Source organism: Hylobates moloch, unplaced genomic scaffold (genome assembly GCF_009828535.3).
Source record: "Hylobates moloch isolate HMO894 unplaced genomic scaffold, HMol_V3 SCAFFOLD_19, whole genome shotgun sequence".
Taxonomy (NCBI): domain Eukaryota; kingdom Metazoa; phylum Chordata; class Mammalia; order Primates; family Hylobatidae; genus Hylobates; species Hylobates moloch.
Genome location: NW_026652294.1, coordinates 37,809,402 through 37,831,115, shown reverse-complemented (window position 1 = coordinate 37,831,115; position 21,714 = coordinate 37,809,402). Strand labels below are relative to the sequence as shown.

Here is a 21,714-nt window from a genome sequence, read left to right as displayed (position 1 = left end):
ATCAAAGACACAGAAACTCAGGAGACAGATAGTGCATAGAGAAAAAGAAGAAATACACTATCAAATCCATCAAGAATTTAGAGAAGAGACTGCATCCTTGGAACATGCAGAGGAGTCTTTAAAAAAGAGAACATTTGGAGAACAAGCATTCTTAGAAATTAAGAATATAAGAGCAGAAAAATTTTAAAAATCAAAAGAAGTGTTGAGAATCTCCAGAAAGTGGGAAAAAAGGACAACAAAATAAATAACAGCAAAGAAAAGACAAGGAAATTAGAGGATCAATCTGGGAGTCTCAATAACTAATAGGAGTTTCAGAAAGAGCATAGAGAAAATGGAGAAGATATGGTGGCTCACACCTGGAATCCCAGCAGTTTGGGAAGCCAAAATGGGAAGATCAATTGAGACCAGGAGTTTGAGACCAGCCTTGGCAACATAGAGAGACCCTTGCCTCTACAAAAATAAGAAAATTAGGTGGGTGTGGTGGTGTGTACCTGTAGTCTCAGCTACCCAGGAGGCTGAGGTGGGGGGATCTCCTGAGCCCAGGAGTTCAAAGTTACAGTGAGCTATGATTGTGCCACTGCACTCCAGCCTGGGTGACAGAGTGAGATCCTGTCTCTAAAAAGAAGAAGATGAGGAAGCAGGGCCCTAGGCCTGGCCCAGGAAGCATTTCTTTCTCCTAGGCCTCTGGGCCTGTGATGAGACGGGCTGCTGTGGAGATCTCTGACATGCCTTGGAGACGTTTTCCCCATTGTCTTGGCAATTAGCATTCGGCTTCCTGTTTCTTATGCAAATTTCTGTAGCTGGCTTGAATTCCTCCCGCCAAAATGGGTTTTTCTTTTCTACCACATGATCAGGCTGCAAATTATTTAAACCTTTATGCTCTGCTTCCCTTTTAAACATAAGTTCCAATTTCAGATCATCTCTCTCAAATTCAAAGTTCCACAGATCTCTAGGGCAGGGGCAAAATGCTGCCAGTCTCTTTGCTAAAGCATAAGAAGAGTGAACTTTGCTCCAGTTCCCAATAAGTTCCTTATCTCCATCTGAGACTACCTCAGCAGGACTTCATTGTCCATATCACTGTCAACATTTTGATCAAAACCATTCAAGAAGTCTCTGGGAAGTTCCAAACTTTCCCAAAACTTTCTGTCTTCTTCTGAACCCACAGTTCCACATGGCTAGGGAGACCTCAGGAAACTTACAATCATGGTGGAAGGCGAAGAGAAAACAAGGACCTTCTTCATATGGTGGCAGGAGAGAGAAGAGAAAGTGAAGGCAGAAGAGACCCTTATAAAACTATCGGATCTCAAGAGAGCTCACTCACTCTCAGGAGTGAGTGAAATTGGGGGAAATTGCCTCAATGATCCAATTACCTCCCACCAAGTCCCTCCCTCAACAGGTGGGGATTAGAGCTGGAGATGAGATTTGGGTGGAGACACAGAGCCAAACCATATCAAAGGGTATATCTGGCATGTGGCATGACAGTTAAATAAGTTTGACACCAGTGTGAAATTTCAGGACACTAGGAAAATAGATTACTAAAATTTTTCAGAGTGGAAAAAAACAGGTCATATACAAAGAATCAGGAATCAGAATGTCATCACACTTCTCAACAGAAACTCCAGAAATTAGAAGGAAATGGAGGGACACAATCACAGTTCTAAATAAAAAAGAGTTACAAACTGTAACTCAGGGCACAGCCAAATAGAATGAAATGGTGAGGGTAGAATAAAGACATTTGCAGACTTGCAGGTTTTCAAAAACTCACATGCATCCATTTCTTAGGAAGTTACTGAAGGATATGCTTCAGCATACTGAAAGAGTAAATCAAGGAAGAGGAAGAAATACAATCCAGGAAATGGGACAGCAACATGAGAAGAATGAAGGGGATTCCCGGAAGCAAAGTCATAGAATGACAGCTACACAGCAAACTAGAGAGCAACTCATCCAGCAGGAGGAGAAGGTGCTCTAGGAGAGACATCTCCAAGGAAGAAAGAAAACTGATAGCTTACTTGATGGGTTGGAATATATTGAGGGCATATTGAGAAAAAATTAATAATATAAAGACAGTGAAGCAATCACTATGCTACCCATTTTACTATCTCATAATGTCATGTTGCAAACCTCAAATATATACAATAACTTTTTTTTTTAAAAAACAGAGTCAGTTTACGGAAGTGGAAACTGACACTACAATACAACCAGCACATTATGACTTTAAGATTCAAATGCTGAACTACTCATTATCAATTAAATATATATATAATATATAGTTTTCCTAGTATAATCAGTCATTTTTTACTGATAGTGCCTAATAAATCTGCCTTTAATTATCATTTAAAAAAGAAAGTGAAGCAAAAATGCCATTTTAACTCCTCCCGAGACAGAAAATTTTACAAGAAAAGAAATTTATTACAGTGTATGATAGGGCTCAGGTGTAAATAACATTTATATATTTACAAAATATAAATAAACAATAAGTTTACTTATTTATTGTTTAACAAAATGGTGATACAACCATATTGGGAGACGGAAGTATGCTGTGTGAGCTGGTTAAGAGCAAATCATTATCTTTCATCACAGGAAATTAATGTATAATATCAAAACTGACAATGAGTGAATAGCAGTATAAGCAAATGTCAGAAGAAAGTGATAAGCATGTTTAAAGTGGCTGCCCCAGAAGGTGGGCATGGGTGGGTACAGGTCAGAGAGTTTTAATTCTTTGTGATACTATTTGACTTTTCAAACAACACACACTTATATCTTTGATAAAATTAAAAGTTATTAAAAACAGTGGGCACCAAAGAACTAGTGGGTATAGAATGATGAATCTGATGTGGACTGTAAGAAAATACATCTTCCTTCCTTCCTGCAAATAAACATTTAAAAAGATGAAAAGATGCCCCAAATAGCACAGCGCTAAGAGGAAAAGAGCATATCACAGGCAGTTTTACAACAGTCCTCAAGTTTCTAATTCAAATGTTGGCTACCTTGGGGTAGATTAACCCTGGTGTAACTTCCCTGTGTGCTTCAGAACAGAGACTCGAGGAAGTCCGGTTCTGGAAGAAGGAGTTAGATGACAAACTTGAGCAGCTTGTGAATGTAATCAATGATCTACTCATATATAAGATCAGATTGGAAAAAGCCCTGGAGAGATTGAAAGAGCCCTTGCACATTACTGAGACGTGCCTGGCATACAGGTAGGAGCGAAGGGCCATCAAATGATTCACGTGTTGTGACAAATGAGATGCTGGGTAGTAAATGCTGGCTGTGGGCGATGGTGAATTAGAACACGGCAATTGAGCAGGTGTTCTTTTAGAGCCTGAAGTTATCCTGGCATGCCCCTGGTGCTGGGCAGTGCAAGGGGCACTGGACTTGGTTCATGCCTCAACTCTGCTCTTGATTAACTCAACTCAAATATATGTTAGGACTAGGTTTGGCTGTGGGTAGCAGAAAACTCTAAAATAACATTGAATTTAAAGAAAATGATTTCTTTCTCTCTTACATTCAAAGAGCCTAGAGATAGTCAGTCCAGGGTTGGAATGGTGGGCCACGGTTTTAGGGTTCCAGGCTTTGTCTATCTTCTTGTTCTACTGTACATGGCTTTCACTCTTAATGTTACCTCATGGTTTAAGATGGCAGCTGGAGCTCCAGCCATTATGTCTACATTCCAGCAAGTAGGAGCGAGTGGGTTCTGGCATTCATCATTTCTATTTGCATCCTACTGACAGAACTTAATCACATGGCCACACCAACAGAAGCTGGGAAATGATTGGTTTTACTTTGGGCAGCCAGGTGCTCAGCTAAAAAGCCAAGGGTTCTGTTGCCAAGGAAGAAGGTGAGAACAGACACTACAGCTCCCAGGGGACAGTCTGTCTCTCCCACGCAGAGCCACACGGAAGCACTTTGTAAACCAGACAGCACCATAGGAACATGCTTTTGATTATTATTTCCCTCCTATAAATCCAGTGAGTAGAACGATCCTTTCTACTCTGGGGTTATGCTGGTTTCCAGACCTGGGTCCTGCCGCAGCCCTAGCTGGAGTGCCCTGACAGGTCTTCTTGCTGTTAGCATAGTCCCCTATAATCTAGTGCACACTCCACACTGGCTGTTGAGTGAACTTCTCCAAATGCAAATTTTTCCTGGTCACCGCCATGCTTAGAATCCTTCAAACCCTAATGGCTTCAAGATAAATTTTAAGCTTCTTAGCTTAGCAAACCAAGGTTCTTCATGATAGGGCCCCCAGTGACCTCTCTGGGTCCATATCTTGTCCCCAGCAGTGGGATGTGCTTAGGTGTGTAGAGCTACTTGCAGTTTCTCAAATGCACTATGCCCCTGTCTTCCTGGAAAGCCCCATTCTTTCCATAAGCTTAACCAGGACCCTTTGCAGGAACCAGGCAGCAGTCTCCCCAGCCAGATTTAGAAAGTCTATGAAGCAAAGAGAAATAGCAGCTCATCAAAGAGCTCAACACCCAGTTGGCTCAAATCTAAACCTAAGAATAATGATAATGTAGAGGCTGCTAAGTTCATTGAGCATGTACTATGTGCCAGGTACTGTAGCTTATGCTTTTATAGCTCATTTGTAGTGTGCTACAATCCTATGAAGTACTAATAATTACCCCTATTTTACAGAAAAGGAAACCAAGGCACAGGTAGGTTATATGGTGGCTAAGGGCACCCAGCTAGTGAGTAGGGGAACCCCCTTTCCAAGCACTATCATGCGGGTTGAAAAAGAGCAAAACGTCATGCAGCAGGGTCAGTTTGGGAGGAGGATGGCATCTTGGCTAGAAGCACATGTGACACACAGTTCTGTGACACTGGGTAGACCACTTAATCTGAAACTCAGTTTCCCCATCTGTACTTGAAAGGGCTAAGAATGTTTATATATAAATAAAGCTCAGCACAATGCCTGTCACGGAGTGAAGTGCTCACTGGCAGAGGCAATATTACTATTGGTGTTATTATTATTCATAGTTATTATTATTCATAGTTATTATTACTATTGGAAATGGAAAAAAAGTCCATATGGCTGCAAATCAAAACCACAATGAGATATCATCTCACGCTAGTTAGAATGGCCATCATTAAAAAGTCAGGAAACAACAGGTGCTGGAGAGGATGTGGAGAAATAGGAACACTTTTACACTGTTGGTGGGAGTGTAAATTAGTTCAACCATTGTGGAAGACAGTGTGGCGATTCCTCAAGGATCTAGAACTAGAATTACCATTTGACCCAGCAATCCCATTACTGGGTGTATACCCAAAGGATTATACATCATGCTACTATAAAGACATATGCACACGTTTGTTTATTGTGGCACCATTCACAATAGCAAAGACTTGGAACCAGCCCAAATGTCCATCAATGATAGACTGGATTAAGAAAATGTGGCACATATACACCATGGAATACTATGCAGCCATAAAAAAGGATGAGTTCATGTCCTTTGCAGGGACATGGATGCAGCTGGAAACCATCATTCTGCACAAACTATCACAAGGACAAAAAAACCAAACACCGCATGTTCTCATTTAGATGGGAATTGAACAATGAGAACACTTGGACACAGGGTGGGGAACATCACACACCGGGGCCTGTCAGGGTGTGGGGGGCTGGGGGAGGGACAGCATTAGGAGAAAAACCTCATGTAAATGATGAGTTGATGGGTGCAGCAAACCAATGCGGCATATGTATACCTATGTATCAAACCTGCACCTTGTGCACACATACCCTAGAACTTAAAGTATAATTTAAAAAAAATACAAAGAAAAGAAAAAGAGAGAGAAAAAAAGTCCATTTGGCATGTTTCAGACCAAGTGACCAGTCATCAATCAATTTTTCTTCATTGTATTCAAATTGTATTCATTTGGATATTTTGAAGTCACATAGACACCAACTAATATCTGTCACCCACTGTGTCATCGGATGGATTGGGTGACACTCAAATCAGTTGTGCAGGTAGTTCTGAGTGTGCAGACATTAGCCAATGTTGAGTCACCTCATGTTGCACGTGTTGGCTGAGTGGCTGCCTTTCCCCCTGCCAGGGAGAAACGCATTGGCATTGACCTGGTGCATGACACAGTGGAGCATGAGCTGATAAAGGAGGCTGAGATCATCCGGGGCATTATGGCTCTGCTGACCCGTACCTTGGAGGAGGCTTCCGAGCAGATTCGGTATGACTCTTCGGCCTGCCCTCCAAATCTCCACTGGGAATTTTGAGAAGAGGCAGTGTCCACAAAAGCTGGGCTCCATGGCACAGAAAGAAAAGGGTTCAACATTCCCACTCCCACTGTGTCCCCAGATCACCCCAGCACTCAGGGTAAGAGCTGGCCACATCCCTCATACATGGCAGCCGCCCTCTGGTAAGGGTGGGGCTGGAGCTGGATTTCACCCTGGTTATAAACTGGAGGACGCTGGAACCCACTGGTGAGGCTGACCCGTCACATATAGTAGGCTGCAATGGTGACATTGGAAAATGTCACAGTAGAAGGGAGAATCTCCAAGTCCATGTTTGGTTACGTTGATTTGTCACCGGGCATCAAATGGTATACGCATGAGTGTTGGGGTGATGGGTGGGGGGGGGGGTCAGCACCATCATCCTGCACCAGACCCAGCTGCAGCTTCACTTTCCAGGACCTCCCCGAGGACCTGTGGGTGCCACCTGGGCACTCCAGAGGCAGAAACCCAGTTTGCTTTCTCCCTTCAGGATGAACCGCTCTGCCAAGTACAATCTTGAGAAGGATTTGAAGGACAAGTTTGTGGCCCTGACCATAGATGATATCTGCTTCTCGCTCAACAACAACTCACCAAACATCAGATACTCTGAGAATGCCGTGAGGATTGAACCAAAGTGAGTGGGCCTTACCGTCTTCCTCCTTGCTGGTGATGTCCCAGTGCTTCTCAGACAGGCAAGACCTAGCGGCTCGTCCTTGCAGCTGGCTGAGAGCTTGGAAGTGGTGGGTTGGGGCAAAGACAGTGTTGAATGGTGGCCTTCGCATCGGGCCCAGAGGCTGCTGATCCTCCAGGTTAGGCCCACTAACTAAGAAAGTCTGACATAAAACCTTTAAGCTGTGAAAGAACAAAACAATTTATTCCTTTATCTATACATGTTTTTAACTAGTAAAAGAATCTAAAAATGTATAAAGAGCAAGTTAATTTTTCTCCTTTCCTTTTTTTTTCTTTTTTTGAGATGGAGTCTGGCTCTGTTGCCCAAGCTGGAGTGCAGTGGCATGAACTCGGCTCACTGCAAGCTCTGCCTACCGGGTTCATGCCATTCTCCTGCCTCAGCCTCCCGAGTAGCTGGGATTACAGGTGCCCACCACCATGCAAGGCTAATTTTTTGTATTTTTAGTAGAGACGGGGTTTCACCGTGTTAGCCAGGATGGTCTTGATCTCCTGACTTCATGATCTGCCCACCTCAGCCTCCCAAAGTGCTGGGATTACAGGCGTGAGCCACTGCGTCCGGCCTCCCCTTTCCATTTTTACATCCACTGAGATAACTGGTGTTAGCTGCATGTTCATACAAACATATGTACATATGCACTCACACACGTAGAGTAAACTTTGTTTAGTTTATAAAAATGAGATGATACTATGTACCTTTTCTGTGATATCTAATTTGCATTTTTCAGTTAACATTATATCACAGCCTAACTCACTCTAATTTTTAAAACCTTCTGTTTGAAATAAAACATACATATAGAAAAGCGCACAAGTTCATAGCATTTTCATTGTGTTAGTTATCTTTTGCTGTATAATAAATTATCCCAAAACTTTGCAGCTTAAGACTATAAACATGTATTATCTCATGGTTCCTTGGGTGGGGAAGCCAGGCCCTGTTCAACTGGGTGCCCCAGGCTCAACGTCTTCTGAGGTTGTAGTCAAGCCAGGTGCCAGGGTTGCATTCCATCTGAAGGCTTGACCCGGGTGGGGTCCAATTCCAAGCTGATTGTGGGTGATGGTGGGCCTTGGTTCCTTGCCTTGTGAATTTCACCATGGGGTGTCCCATGACATGGCAACTGGTTTCTCCCATAATGAGTGATCCGAGAGACAGAGAGAGAGAGAGAGAACTGATGACAGAAGCCACAGTCTTTTTTATATCCTAATCCCAGAAGTGACGTCCTTCTATTTGTCAGAAGCAAGTCAATAAATTCATCCCATACTCAAGGCGAGGGGATTACACAAAGGCATGAACACCAGGAGGGGGGATCACTAAGGGCCATCTCAGAGGCTGCCTCTAATCACAAACTGAACAAGCCTCATATCACCACCAGGTCCAGAAAGAAAACATTATCACCATCCCTATCATCCTGTCCTCTTCCAATCAATAGTCCCTCCCTCCATCCTGAAGGTAATAACTTTCCTGACTTGTAATAGGGTGGTTTTGCCTGCTTTTCATTAAACAGCATTATATACTAGATGTGTGTGTGTGTGTGTGTGTGTGTGTGTGTGTGTGTCTGGTTTCTTCCAATTAACATTATTTTGAAGTTCATCGGTGTCATTCCAGAAGATAGTTCCTCTTCAAACGAGTAGTTTATTCACTTGTTTATTTAAATCTGTATAGATGGATGGTTTCTATTTTATTCAGTGTAATCTATTACATTAGTATTTATTTTGATGCTCAAATTATCTCTAGCTGAGCATTCTCACCCAAGTTACTTCATTTTTCTGAGCTCAGTTTCCCTCATCTGTAAAATGGGGATTAGAAAAGTTAGCTCACTTGGCCGTCATGAGGATTAAATGAGATAATGTCTGTAAGGTGCCAGCCCAATGCCAGAGTAGGGAGGTTGCCCAAAGTGACAGCTATTGATACTGACAGACCACTATTTGCTCTGCCTAGAGACAGGGTATCGTTCTAGGTGCTTCTGATGAGAGGAAGGTGTAGCTCGTCCCTCTCTCCCAACCCCCTTCCCCACCCCAAATATGCTGTGAATGAAAGCGTGGGATCTGTTTCAGCTCCGTGAGTCTGGAAGACTGGTTGGACTTCTCCAGCACCAATGTGGAGAAGGCTGACAAGCAGTGGAACAACTCCCTGATGCTGAAAGCCCTGGTGGATCGAATCCTGTCCCAGACAGCCAATGATCTGCGCAAGCAGTGTGATGTGGTGGACACGGCATTCAAGAATGGGCTGAAGGATACCAAGGATGCCAGGGACAAGCTGGCTGTTCATCTGGCCAAGGTGAGGTCCCTTGAGGGAGCATGGAAGAAGAGCAGATTCAGGAGCTTTCACCATGGAAAACAAGAATGCCCCCTGGGCCAGACTGCTAGACTTCTGGGCTTGGGATATTGGGTTAACTTGTGGGTAAGTGTCACTCATATCTCTCCAGCTTAGCAACAGGCTTTGCATTTTTGGGGACTAGAGTGGGACTTTGCCCCACTCTGGGTCTTCATTGTCACTCACTACTGCAGAGAACAGAAATGCAGACGACAGAGCCCTGAGGCAAGAGACGGGATGCTTAGGGGCTGGCTGCAGCTTTGTGCCTGGCTGTCTTCCCACTCCAGTTGCCATTTCTCCGTATGTGAAATACGGAAATGGACTACATGCTCTCACGTGTCCTTTAGGACTCTGAAGTTACAGGAGTCGATGTAGCCAGTTTTTCCAAACCTGGTTGGAGCTTTAGGACTCTAGCTGGTCGTTTCTCCTGGTTATCCAGCGTTGTGCTGGTAAACTGGCTCTCAGAGGGTGTTTTAGTCCACTTTCACACCACCGTAAAGAGCTACCCAAGACTGGGTAATTTATAAAGGAAAGAGGTTTAATTGACTCACAGTTCCACATGGCTGGGGAGACCTCAGGAAACTTACAGTCATGGCAGAAGGTGAAGGAGAAGCCAGCACCTTCTTCACAAGGCGGCAGGAGACAGAAAGAGTGCAGGGGAAACTGCCACTTTTAAAACCATCGGATCTCCTGAGAACTCCCTCACTATCATGAGAACAGCATGGGGGAAGCTGCCCCCATGACCCAATTACCTCCCACCAGATTCCTCCCTCAACATATGGGGATTACAATGCAAGATGAGATTTGGGTGGGGACACAGAGCCAAACCATATCAGAGGGGGTTAGTATTTGTACTGCAAATACAAAGTGGGAGCATTTGTACTACAGATACTGGAAAATTCTACAGATTAGGGTCCTTCCTGTGGAATTTGTCGATGTCTGTAGTACAAGTACTCCCACATTGGTGGATTTCAAGCTACTCATTTCAGTAGGCCACTGTCAGCCCGCCCTACACTTTACTGCTGGTGAAGCTGAAACAGAGAGGGGAAGGGCCCCAGGGCGGCAGGGTGGGAGTGGAGCCCAGGCCTTCTCAGCCCCTGAATCCCTGTCCTGCTGCCACATCCTGAATACTCCCTCCCAGAGCTCAGAGTCCAGTTGTGGACAAGATTTATTTCTGTGATGTGCAGGAGAAACCAGAGTATCATCGAGGGTGAAACTGCAATATTCAGCAAATGGAGAGGTAGATGAGCCTAGTGGAAATGGGTAGACATCAGAGCCAGATATCTTGGGTTTGAATCGTGGCTTCAACACTAGCTGTGTGACCTTAGGGAGACCCTGAAGCCCCCTGTTCCTTAGTTTCCTCCTTGATAAAATGGGGAGAAACAATAGTCTTCCTCAGCCAGAGTTAAGTTAGACAACTCATATAAAATATTTAGAACAGCGCCTGGCAAGTATACATTTCACACACACACACACACACACACACACACACACACACAGAATTTGCATATATGATTAACATATAATATCATACATATAAATAATAAAAATTAGTTGATTGAGATGATGATGATGATAGCCAAAGAATAATCCAGAGACTTCCTGGCGGAATAAGAACTTAGTATAGGCCTTGAAAGATGGATCTGAGATAGGAGAGGGGTGAGGAGGGGAGAGCACTGAGAAGAGAAGAGAGGAAGAGAAGAGGCTAAGGAGCAGAAACAAAGACACACTGGTAATAAAACAATAAAACAAGATGTCACGGCCAGGTGCGATGGCTCACACCTGTAATCCCAGCATTTTGGGAGGCTGAGGCGGGTGGATCGCCTGGGGTCAGAGGTTCAAGACCAGCCCGGCCAACATGGTGAAACCCTGTCTCTACTGAAAACACAAAAATTAGCTGGCTGTGGTGGCGCATGCCTGTAATCCCAGCTATTTGGGAGGCTGAGGCAGGATAATTGCTTGAACCCAGGAGGCAGAGGTTGCAGTGAGCTGAGATTATGCCATTGCTATCCAGCCTGGGTGACAGTGTGAGACTCCGTCTCAAAAACAAAACAAACAAACAAAACCCACAGAATGTACAACACAAACAGTGAACTCTGATGTAAACTGTGGACTTTAGTTAATAATAATATATCAATATTGGCTCACCAATTGTATTAATAACAAATGTACAACACTAATGGAAGATGCTAATAATTAGGAAAACCTGGGTAGGGGGAGAAAGCATATGGGAACTTTACTTTCTGCTCAATTTTCCTTTAAACCTAAAATGGCTCTAAAAAAATTGAAGACTATTACTTAAAAAAAAAATTGTTTCACAGTCTGTACAAAAACAGGTTACAGACTGGATTTAGTTTGTAGGCCATAGTTTGCTGATTCTTGATCTCACTCATAGCAGTAGTAGTTTTATTATAAGTGTATTGTTATCGATGTATTTTGGAGGGTTAAGGTATTTGTAAAATTTAAGAGATTTGGCGGGTGGAGCCAAGATGGCCGAATAGGAACAGCTCCGGTCTACAGCTCCCAGCCTGAGTGACACAGAACACGGGTGATTTCTGCATTTCTGTTTGAGGTACCGGTTTCATCTCACTAGGGAGTGCCAAACAGTGGGTGCAGGACAGTCGGTGAAGCGCACTGTGCGCGAGCCGAAGCAGGGCGAGGCATTGCCTCACTCGGGAAGCGCAAGGGGTCAGGGAGTTCCCTTTCCTAGTCAAAGAAAGGGGTAACAGGCGGCACCTGGAAAATCGGATCAGTCCCACCCTAATACTGCGCTTTTCCAACGGGCCTGGAAAACGGCACACTAGGAGATTGTGTCCCGCACCTGGCTCAGAGGGTCCTATGCCCACGGAGTCTCGCTGATTGCTAGCACAGCAGTCTGAGATCAAACTGCAAGGCAGCAGCGAGGCTGGGGGAGGGGCGCCCGCCATTGCCCAGGCTTGCTTAGGTAAACAAAGCAGCCAGGAAGCTCTAACTGCGTGGAGCCCACCACAGCTCAAGGAGGCCTGCCTGCCTCTGTAGGCTCCACCTCTGGGGGCAGGGCACAGACAAACAAAAACTCAGCAGGAACCTCTGCAGACTTAAATGTCCCTGTCTGACTGACAGCTTTGAAGAGAGCAGTGGTTCTCCCAGCACGCAGCTGGATATCTGAGAATGGACAGACTGCCTCCTAAAGTGGGTCCCTCACCCCCGAGCAGCCTAACTGGGAGGCACCCCCCAGTAGGGACAGACTGACACCTCACTCAGCCGGGTACTCCTCTGAGACAAAACTTCCAGAGGAACTATCAGATGGCTGAATTTGTGGTCTCACGAAAATCCGCTGTTCTGCAGCCACTGCTGCTGACACCCAGCCAAACAGGGTCTGGAGTGGACCTCTAGTAAAATCCAACAGACCTGCAGCTGAGGGTCCTGTCTGGTAGAAGGAAAACTAACAAACAGAAAGGACATCCACACCAAAAACCCATCGTACATCACCATCATCAAAGACCAAAAGTAGATAAAACCACAAAGATGGGGAAAAAACAGAGCAGAAAAACTGGAAACTCTAAAAAGCAGAGCACCTCTCCTCCTCCAAAGAACGCAGTTCCTCACCAGCAACGGAACAAAGCTGGAGAGAGGATGACTTTGACGAGTTGAGAGAAGAAGGCTTCAGACAATCAAACTACTCCGAGCTACAGGAGGAAATTCAAAACAATAGCAAAGAAGTTAAAAACTTTGAAAAAAAATTAGACGAATGGATAACTAGAATAACCAATGGAGAGAAGGGCTTAAAGGAGCTGATGGAGCTGAAAGCCAAGTATCAAGAACTATGCGAAGATTGCAGAAGCCTTGGTAGCAGAAGCGATCAACTGGAAGAAAGGGTATCGCTGATGGAAGATGCATGAATGAAATGAAGCGAGAAGGGAAGTTTAGAGAAAAAAGAATAAAAAGAAATGAACAAAGCCTCCAAGAAATTTGGGACTATGTGAAAAGACCAAACCTACGTCTGATTGGTGTACCTGAAAATGACGGGGAGAATGGAACCAAGTTGGAAAACACTCTGCAAGATATTATCCAGGAGAACTTCCCCAATCTAGCAAGGCAGGCCAACATTCAGATTCCGGAAATACAGAGAACGCCACAAAGATACTCCTCGAGAAGAGCAACTCCAAGACACATAATTGTCAGATTCACCAAAGTTGAAATGAAGGAAAAAATGTTAAGGGCAGCCAGAGAGAAAGGTCGGGTTACCCACAAAGGGAAGCCCATCAGACTAACAGCTGATCTCTCGGCAGAAACTCTACAAGCCAGAAGAGAGTGGGGGCCGATATTCAACATTCTTAAAGAAAAGAATTTTCAACCCAGAATTTCATATCCAGCCAAACTAAGCTTCATAAGTGAAGGAGAAATAAAATACTTTACAGACAAGCAAACGCTGAGTGATTTTGTCACCACCAGGCCTGCCCTAAAAGAGCTCCTGGAGGAAGCACTAAACATGGAAAGGAACAACCGGTACCAGCCCCTGCAAAAACATGCTAAATTGTAAAGACCATCGAGGCTAGGAAGAAACTGCATCAACTAACAAGCAAAATAACCAACTAACATCATAATGACAGGATCAGATTCACACATAACAATATTAACTTTAAATGTAAATGGGCTAAATGCTCCAATTAAAAGACACAGACTGGCAAACCGGATAAGGAGTCAGGACCCATCAGTGTGCTGTATTCAGGAAACCCATCTCACGTGCAGAGACACACATAGACTCAAAATAAAGGGATGGAGGAAGATCTATCAAGCAAATGGAAAACAAAAAAAGGCAGGGGTTGCAATCCTAGTCTCTGATAAAATAGACTTTAAACCAACAAAGATCAAAAGAGACAAAGAAGGCCATTACATAATGGTAAAGGGATCAATTCAACAAGAAGAGCTAACTATCCTAAATATATATGCACCCAACACAGGAGCACCCAGATTCATAAAGCAAGTCCTGAGTGACCTACAAAGGGACTTAAACTCCCACACAATAATAATGGGAGATTTTAACACCCCACTGTCAACATTAGACAGATCAACGAGACAGAAAGTTAACAAGGATATCCAGGAATTGAACTCAGCTCTGCACAAAGTGGACCTAATAGACATCTACAGAACTCTCCACCCCAAATCAACAGAATATACATTTTTTTCAGCACCACACCACACCTCTTCCAAAATTGACCACATAGTTGGAAGTAAAGCTCTCCTCAGCAAATGTAAAAGAACAGAAATTATAACAAACTGTCTCTCAGACCACAGTGCAATCAAACTAGAACTCAGGATTAACAAACTCACTCAAAACTGCTCAACTACATGGAAACTGAACAACCTGCTCCTGAATGACTATTGGGTACATAATGAAATGAAGGCAGAAATAAAGATGTTCTTTGAAACCAATGAGAACAAAGACACAACATACCAGAATCTCTGGGACACATTCAAAGCAGTGTGTAGAGGGAAATTTATAGCACTAAATGCCCACAAGAGAAAGCAGGAAAGATGCAAAATCGACACCCTAACATCACAATTAAAAGAACTAGAAAAGCAAGAGCAAACACATTCAAAAGCTAGCAGAAGGCTAGAAATAACTAAAATCAGAGCAGAACTAAAGGAAATAGAGACACAAAAAACCCTTCAAAAATTAATGAATCCAGGAGCTGGTTTTTTGAAAAGATCAACAAAATTGATAGACCGCTAGCAAGACTAATAAAGAAGAAAAGAGAGAAGAATCAAATAGATGCAATAAAAAATGAAAAAGGGGATATCACCACCGATCCCACGGAAATACAATCTACCATCAGAGAATACTACAAACACTTCTATGCAAATAAACTGGAAAATCTAGAAGAAATGGATAAATTCCTCGACAAATACACCCTCCCAAGACTAAACCAGGAAGAAGTTGAATCTCTGAATAGGCCAATAACAGGCTCTGAAATTGTGGCAATAATCAATAGCTTACCAACCAAAAAGAGTCCAGGACCTGATGGATTCACAGCCGAATTCTACCAGAGGTATGAGGAGGAACTGGTACCATTCCTTCTGAAACTATTCCAATAGATAGAAAAAGAGGGAATCCTCCCTAACACATTTTATGAAGCCAGCATCGTCCTGATACCAAAGCCTGGCAGAGACATAACCAAAAAAGAGAATTTCAGACCAATATCCTTGATGAACATTGATGCAAAAATCCTCCATAAAATACTGGCAAACCAAATCCAGCAGCACATCAAAAAGCTTATCCACCATGATCAAGTGGGCTTCATCCCTGGGATGCAAGGCTGGTTCAACATACGCAAATCAATAAATGTAATCCAGCATATAAACAGAACCAAAGACAAAAACCACATGATTATCTCAATAGATGCAGAAAAGGCCTTTGACAAAATTCAACAACCCTTCATGCTAAAAACTCTCAATAAATTAGGTATTGATGGCATGTATCTCAAAATAATAAGAGCTATCTATGACAAACCCACAGCCAATATCATACTGAATGGGCAAAAACTGGAAGCATTCCCTTTGAAAACTGGCACAAGACAGGGATGCCCTCTCTCACCACTCCTATTCAACATAGTGCTGGAAGTTCTGGCCAGAGCAATCAGGCAGGAGAAGGAAATAAAGGGTATTCAGTTAGGAAAAGAGGAAGTCAAATTGTCCCTGTTTGCAGATGACGTGATTGTATATCTAGAAAACCCCATTGTCTCAGCCCAAAATCTCCTTAAGCTGATTAGCAACTTCAGCAAAGTCTCAGGATACAAAATCAATGTACAAAAATAACAAGCATTCTTGTACACCAATCACAGACAGAGAGCCAAATCATGAGTGAACTCCCATTCACAATTGCTTCAAAGAGAATAAAATACCTAGGAATCCAACTTACAAGGGATGTGAAGGACCTCTTCAAGGAGAACTACAAACCACTGCTCAATGAACTAAAAGAGGATACAAACAAATGGAAGAACATTCCATGCTCATGGGTTGGAAGAATCAATATCGTGAAAATGGCCATACTGCCCAAGGTAATTTATAGATTCAATGCCATCCCCATCAAGCTACCAATGACTTTCCTCACAGAATTGCAAAAAACTACTTTAAAGTTCACATGGAACCAAAAAAGAGCCCGCATCGCCAAGTCAATCCTAAGCCAAAAGAACAAAGCTGGAGACATCACGCTACCTGACTTCAAACTCTACTACAAGGCTACAGTAACCCAAACAGCATGATACTGGTACCACAACAGAGACATAGATCAATGGAACAGAACAGAGCCCTCAGAAATGATGCTGCATATCTACAACTATCTGATCTTTGACAAAACTGACAAAAACAAGCAATGGGGAAAGGATTCCCTATTTAATATATGGTGCTGGGAAAACTGGCTAGCCATATGTAGAAAGCTGAAACTGGATCCCTTCCTTACACCTTATACAAAAATTAATTCAAGATGGATTAAAGACTTAAATGTTAGACCTAAAACCATTAAAATCCTACAAGAAAACCTAGGCAATACCATTCAGGACATAGGCATGGGCAAGGACTTCATGTCTAAAACACCAAAAGCAATGGCAACAAAAGCCAAAATTGACAAATAGGATCTAATTAAACTAAGGAGCTTCTGCACAGCAAAAGAAACTACCATCAGAGTGAACAGGCAACCTACAAAATGGGAGAAAATTTTCGCAACCTACTCATCTGACAAAGTGCTAATATCCAGAATCTACAATGAACTCAAACAAATTTACAAGAAAAAAACAAACAACCCCATCAAAAAGTGGGCAAAGGACATGAACAGACACTTCTCCAAAGAAGACATTTATGCAGCCAAAAAACACATGAAGAAATGCTCATCATCACTGGCCATCAGAGAAATGCAAATCAAAACCACAGTGAGATACCATCTCACACCAGTTAGAATGGCCATCATTAAAAAGTCAGGAAACAACAGGTGCTGGAGAGGATGTGGAGAAATAGGAACACTTTTACACTGTTGGTGGGACTGTAAACTAGTTCAACCATTGTGGAAGTCAGTGTGGCGATTCCTCAGGGATCTAGAACTAGAAATTCCATTTGACCCAGCCATCTCATTACTGGGTATATACCCAAAGGACTATAAATCATGCTGCTATAAAGACACATGCACACGTATGTTTATTTTAGTATATGTGCTGCCGAAGCGAGCACGCACACGTATGTTTATTGCGGCACTATTCACAATAGCAAAGAGTTGGAACCAACCCAAATGTCCAACAACGATAGACTGGATTAAGAAAATGTGGCACATATACACCATGGAATACTATGCAGCCATAAAAAATGATGAGCTCATGTCCTTTGTAGGGACATGGATGAAACTGGAAAACATCATTCTCAGTAAACTATCGCAAGAACAAAAAACCAAACACTGCATGTTCTCACTCATAGGTGGGAATTGAACTATGAGAACTCATGGACACAGGAAGGGGAACATCACACTCTGGGGACTGTTGTGGGGTGGGGGGAGGGGGGAGGGACAGCATTAGGAGATATATCTAATGCTAAATGACGAGTTAATGGGTGCAGCAAAACAGCATGGCACATGGATACATATGTAACAAACCTGCACATTGTGCACATGTACCCTAAAACCTAAAGTATAATAATAAAAAAGAATGGCAATGAAAGGTTAAAAAAAAAAAAAAAAAAAAGAGAGATTTGGCCTGTTTTTTAAAAATTTCTTTAAAATATATAATTAAATAATTGTTTTAGCCTTATGATTTTGGTTGAAACTTTAAATTTGAAGATAGCATTAGAATATTTAAGAAAATTTAAAACATCTTTTTTTTTTTTTACTAATTTATTAGATTGACAAATCTATTTCAGAACTCCAGAGGGTCTTATTTGTTAAGATAATTCAAATATTTTAAAAAGTTATATATCAAATTTATAAATGCTGCTTTAAATAAATATTCAAAGGACTTTAAGTAAGTTTGAAGTGGGAGCAATTATTAGTCGAAATCAGCTTAAAGTAATTGCTAATATCTGCTAAATTTAAAAATAGCATATCTGTGAACTGGACTTATGAAAACTTTAAGAAGTGTTTAAAAAGAAGCTTAAGAAAGCCAAGTGCAATTTCTGGACCTCATTGGGATGTAATTTGGACAAACCAACTCTACCAAAATATATGGAACAATTGGTGAAATTTGATCACTAAATATTATTATAATATTAAAGAATAAGTCTTTTGTCTTTTTTTTTGGTGTGATAAAGGTATTGTGGTTATGTCAAAAGAAAAAAAGAATCCTATGCTTAGAAATACACACTCAAATATTTAAGTGAAATATTTAACTAAAAGGACATAATATCTGGGATCAGTTTTAAAATAACTAAGCTGATGGACGGGAGTATAGATGAAGCAAGACTGGCCACGCACTGCTCATTGCTGAAACTGACGATGAGTATGCAAGATTCCTTAGTCTATCTAGTTTTGTGTATATTGCAAAAGTAGATGTAGAAGTTTAAAAAAATGCTTAATGAAGAAATACATTTTAAACCAGTTAAATATTAATTTTGTTAAAACCAAGTAACTTAAAAGTAGTCTTTTTCTTTTCTTTTCTTTTTTTTTTCTGAGATGGAGTCTCACTCTGTCCCCCAGGCTAGAGTGCAGTGGCACGATCTTGGCTCACTGCAACCTCCGTCTCCCAGGTTCAAGCAATTCTCCTGCCTCAGCCTCCTGAGTAGCTGGGATTACAGGTGTGTGCCACCACGCCGGCTAATTTTTGTATTTTTAGTAGAGTTGGGGTTTCACCATGTTGGCAGGCGGGTCTCGATCTCCTGACCTCGTGATCTGCCTGCCTCAGCCTCCCAAAGTTCTGGGAGTATAGGTGTGAGCCACCGCATCTGGCCTAAAAGTAGTCTTTTTCTGTGCATAAAGTCACTCACAAAAATAACAACCAAACTCAGACCTAACTGCTCCTTCTTTCCCCAGGCTTCCAGAGGACAGAGCTGGTGCTAGCAGGGTAGGAGTGGTGAGGAAATAGGCAGCTTTCTGCTCATGATACAAAGGTACCCTGTACCAAGGTGAGCAGGCGGCTTTGAGCAGTAGTGAGATCCCCACGCTGGCCAGGCCTTTGCTGAGGGCATTCTCCTGTGGGTAGATGAGGTGACAATGGCCCGTCCTGTCCCTTGAGTCCATAAGGTTTTAAGTCTTTTGTGACCTTGCCCACCAGCAATCACTGCTTTAGGGAAGAGAGATCAGACTCACTCTGGCATGCTGCTTAAGAAGAAATCTGAGGTTCCCTCTTCCGAAGATCACAACCCATCTGCTGTCAGCTGTTGAGTTTTGAGGAGCAGAGCTTGGCCTCACCTACTCTAATCCTTTTTGTAAGGTCATGGAAGAGATTGCTTCCCAGGAGAAAAATATCGAAGCTCTTGAAAAAGCCATCCTTGACCAAGAAGGGCCAGCCAAGGTGGCTCATACGCGCTTGGAGACCAGGACACACCGGCCGAACGTGGAGCTGTGTCGTGATGTCGCACAGCATAGGCTAATGAAGGAGGTTCAAGAGATCACCCACAACGTTGCAAGGTAGGCTAGCAGCCAGTGGGCAGAGGCCCTTCGGGTCTCAATCCCAACCTGGGTTTCAAGCAGAGGCTAGATAGTGACCAGCAGGGTGAATGAAGCCGGCCTGCTCTGTAATGCTTGAGGAATGCCCCCTAGAGGGCAGCCTCCACCACCTCCCGCCAAAATGGTTGCCTTGGAGAAAATGGATCCCAATATTGAATGATTCTCAAGAAGCCCAAATCCAGATGTTTAGGTCAAATCTGCAGTTTTAAACACCAGCATTTCATAAGGTGTCTACGTCATGAATCTGACCTGGGGCCACCAAATTGAAATCTCTGTCTTTTTTTTTTTTCATGGCCTTTTCAGTATGCATTTTATTCTAAAATTAGTGAGATCTCTGTCTTCGTGAGGAGAGAGGAAGGGGAAGAGCACATATCAATTTGGCTCCTGCACTGAACACTGGGGAACATTCTTTCCCTTGAAAAAGCAATGCATAGAGAGAAATTATTCTCTTCTGTTCTTCCCTTTCTCCTAGATTAAAGGAAACTTTAGCCCAAGCTCAGGCAGAGCTGAGAGGGCTGCATCGCAGACAGCTTGCCCTGCAGGAGGAGATCCAGGTCAAAGAGAACACCATTTATATCGATGAAGTGCTGTGTATGCAGATGAGGAAATCCATTCCACTTCGGGATGGGGAAGACCATAGGGTCTGGGCCGGGGGCCTCCGCCCTGATGCTGTCTGCTAATAGTAAGGCTAGTTCCAGTTCTCATTAAACCACATCATAAACAGTAGTTAAGAGTAGTACAGACCTCTCATTTCAGGCTGGCAGGGCCTCTAGCCAGCCTGCTGCAACCTCTTGGCTGGCATTCCAAGCCTGCTCAGGGGGCTGATTTTGGGGCGAGTTTCTTTTCTTATGCTGGCGTGGTGTTTGCCTAACAATTCAACTCCATATTTTAGCACAGGCCACTCTTATAATATCACAGGACTTGGGGCCCCAGGACAGGGTTTCAAGACATTTCAGTTCAGATTCAACTCAATAAAGTAGTTGGGCTGGATCACGTATGTAGACCATGCCCCTCTTGCTCATGAGATGGGATGCTAACCTTTCTCTTGGCTAGCAAAATTTCTTTTCTCTAGAAAATAATGTGTTTTTTTTTACTCTGAAATACTCAAATAACATAAAGAAAAAAAAATTCCATTCATGCCATGGCTTCAAGTCAATGGTTAAGACTGTAGGTTCTGGAGTCTGCCATCTGCGTATAGGACCTCCAATCGTCCCGACTCACAGGGCTATGGGGGCATTGAATGAGATCACCTCCGTAAAGGGCTTCATACTGAGCCTGTATCATGGGGCAGTGAGTGTTTAATGAATGTGAGCCATTGTGAGCAGTCCCACCCTATACCAACATAATTTCTGAACAATTGTACTCATGGCATAAACTCAATTTCAGGATTATTTTTTTCCTTCACTGCTAATTATTGCAAGCCTTTGTTCATGTTGCTAAATTGTCTTTGTAATTATTTTAATGGTTACGTACCTCTTTACAAGTTTTCAGCAAGACTGTTTTATATACTTACTGTTTCTTTTCCAAAAAGAGCTCTACTTGTGGGAGGTTGCCTTCCGCTGAGCTGCAGCAGGTCAGAGATCTATGTGGGCAACTGTCAAAGGAAGACGTTTGCTGTGGGAAACTGCTCATTCGTTCCTTATTCCGCTAACACTGAAGGAACACCTTCTAAGGATGAGGCTTACCATCTCAGCACCACGTGCGAAGCTGCTGCTACACTCTGCTAACATTTGGTTCCCTGATGCTTTTGGACACCTGATGGTGTGGGGCTCAGGAGACCTAGCTTCTAGTTCCAGCACTGCCAGGAAAGTTTCTCTCCTTCCTTAGGGCCACCTGGAAAGTAAGGAATGGACTCTATCGTCCGGAATTCTTCCTAACCTT

At 43.0% G+C, this 21,714-nt stretch overlaps 1 protein-coding gene across 1 annotated transcript in view; it reads left to right on the top strand.

Moving 5' to 3' along the window:
- TEKT1 (tektin 1) overlaps window positions 1-20,559 on the top strand; it is a 29,780-nt gene extending 9,221 nt beyond the window's left edge. Inside the window, exons 3-8 of the mRNA XM_032138571.2 lie at window positions 3,032-3,197; window positions 6,043-6,171; window positions 6,705-6,848; window positions 8,954-9,176; window positions 19,598-19,794; window positions 20,306-20,559. Of these exons, the coding sequence (XP_031994462.1) occupies window positions 3,032-3,197; window positions 6,043-6,171; window positions 6,705-6,848; window positions 8,954-9,176; window positions 19,598-19,794; window positions 20,306-20,513 (1,067 nt within the window). The 3' untranslated portion in view covers window positions 20,514-20,559. The remainder of the gene's footprint in view (window positions 1-3,031; window positions 3,198-6,042; window positions 6,172-6,704; window positions 6,849-8,953; window positions 9,177-19,597; window positions 19,795-20,305) is intronic.
- The last annotated feature ends 1,155 nt before the right edge of the window (window positions 20,560-21,714 follow it).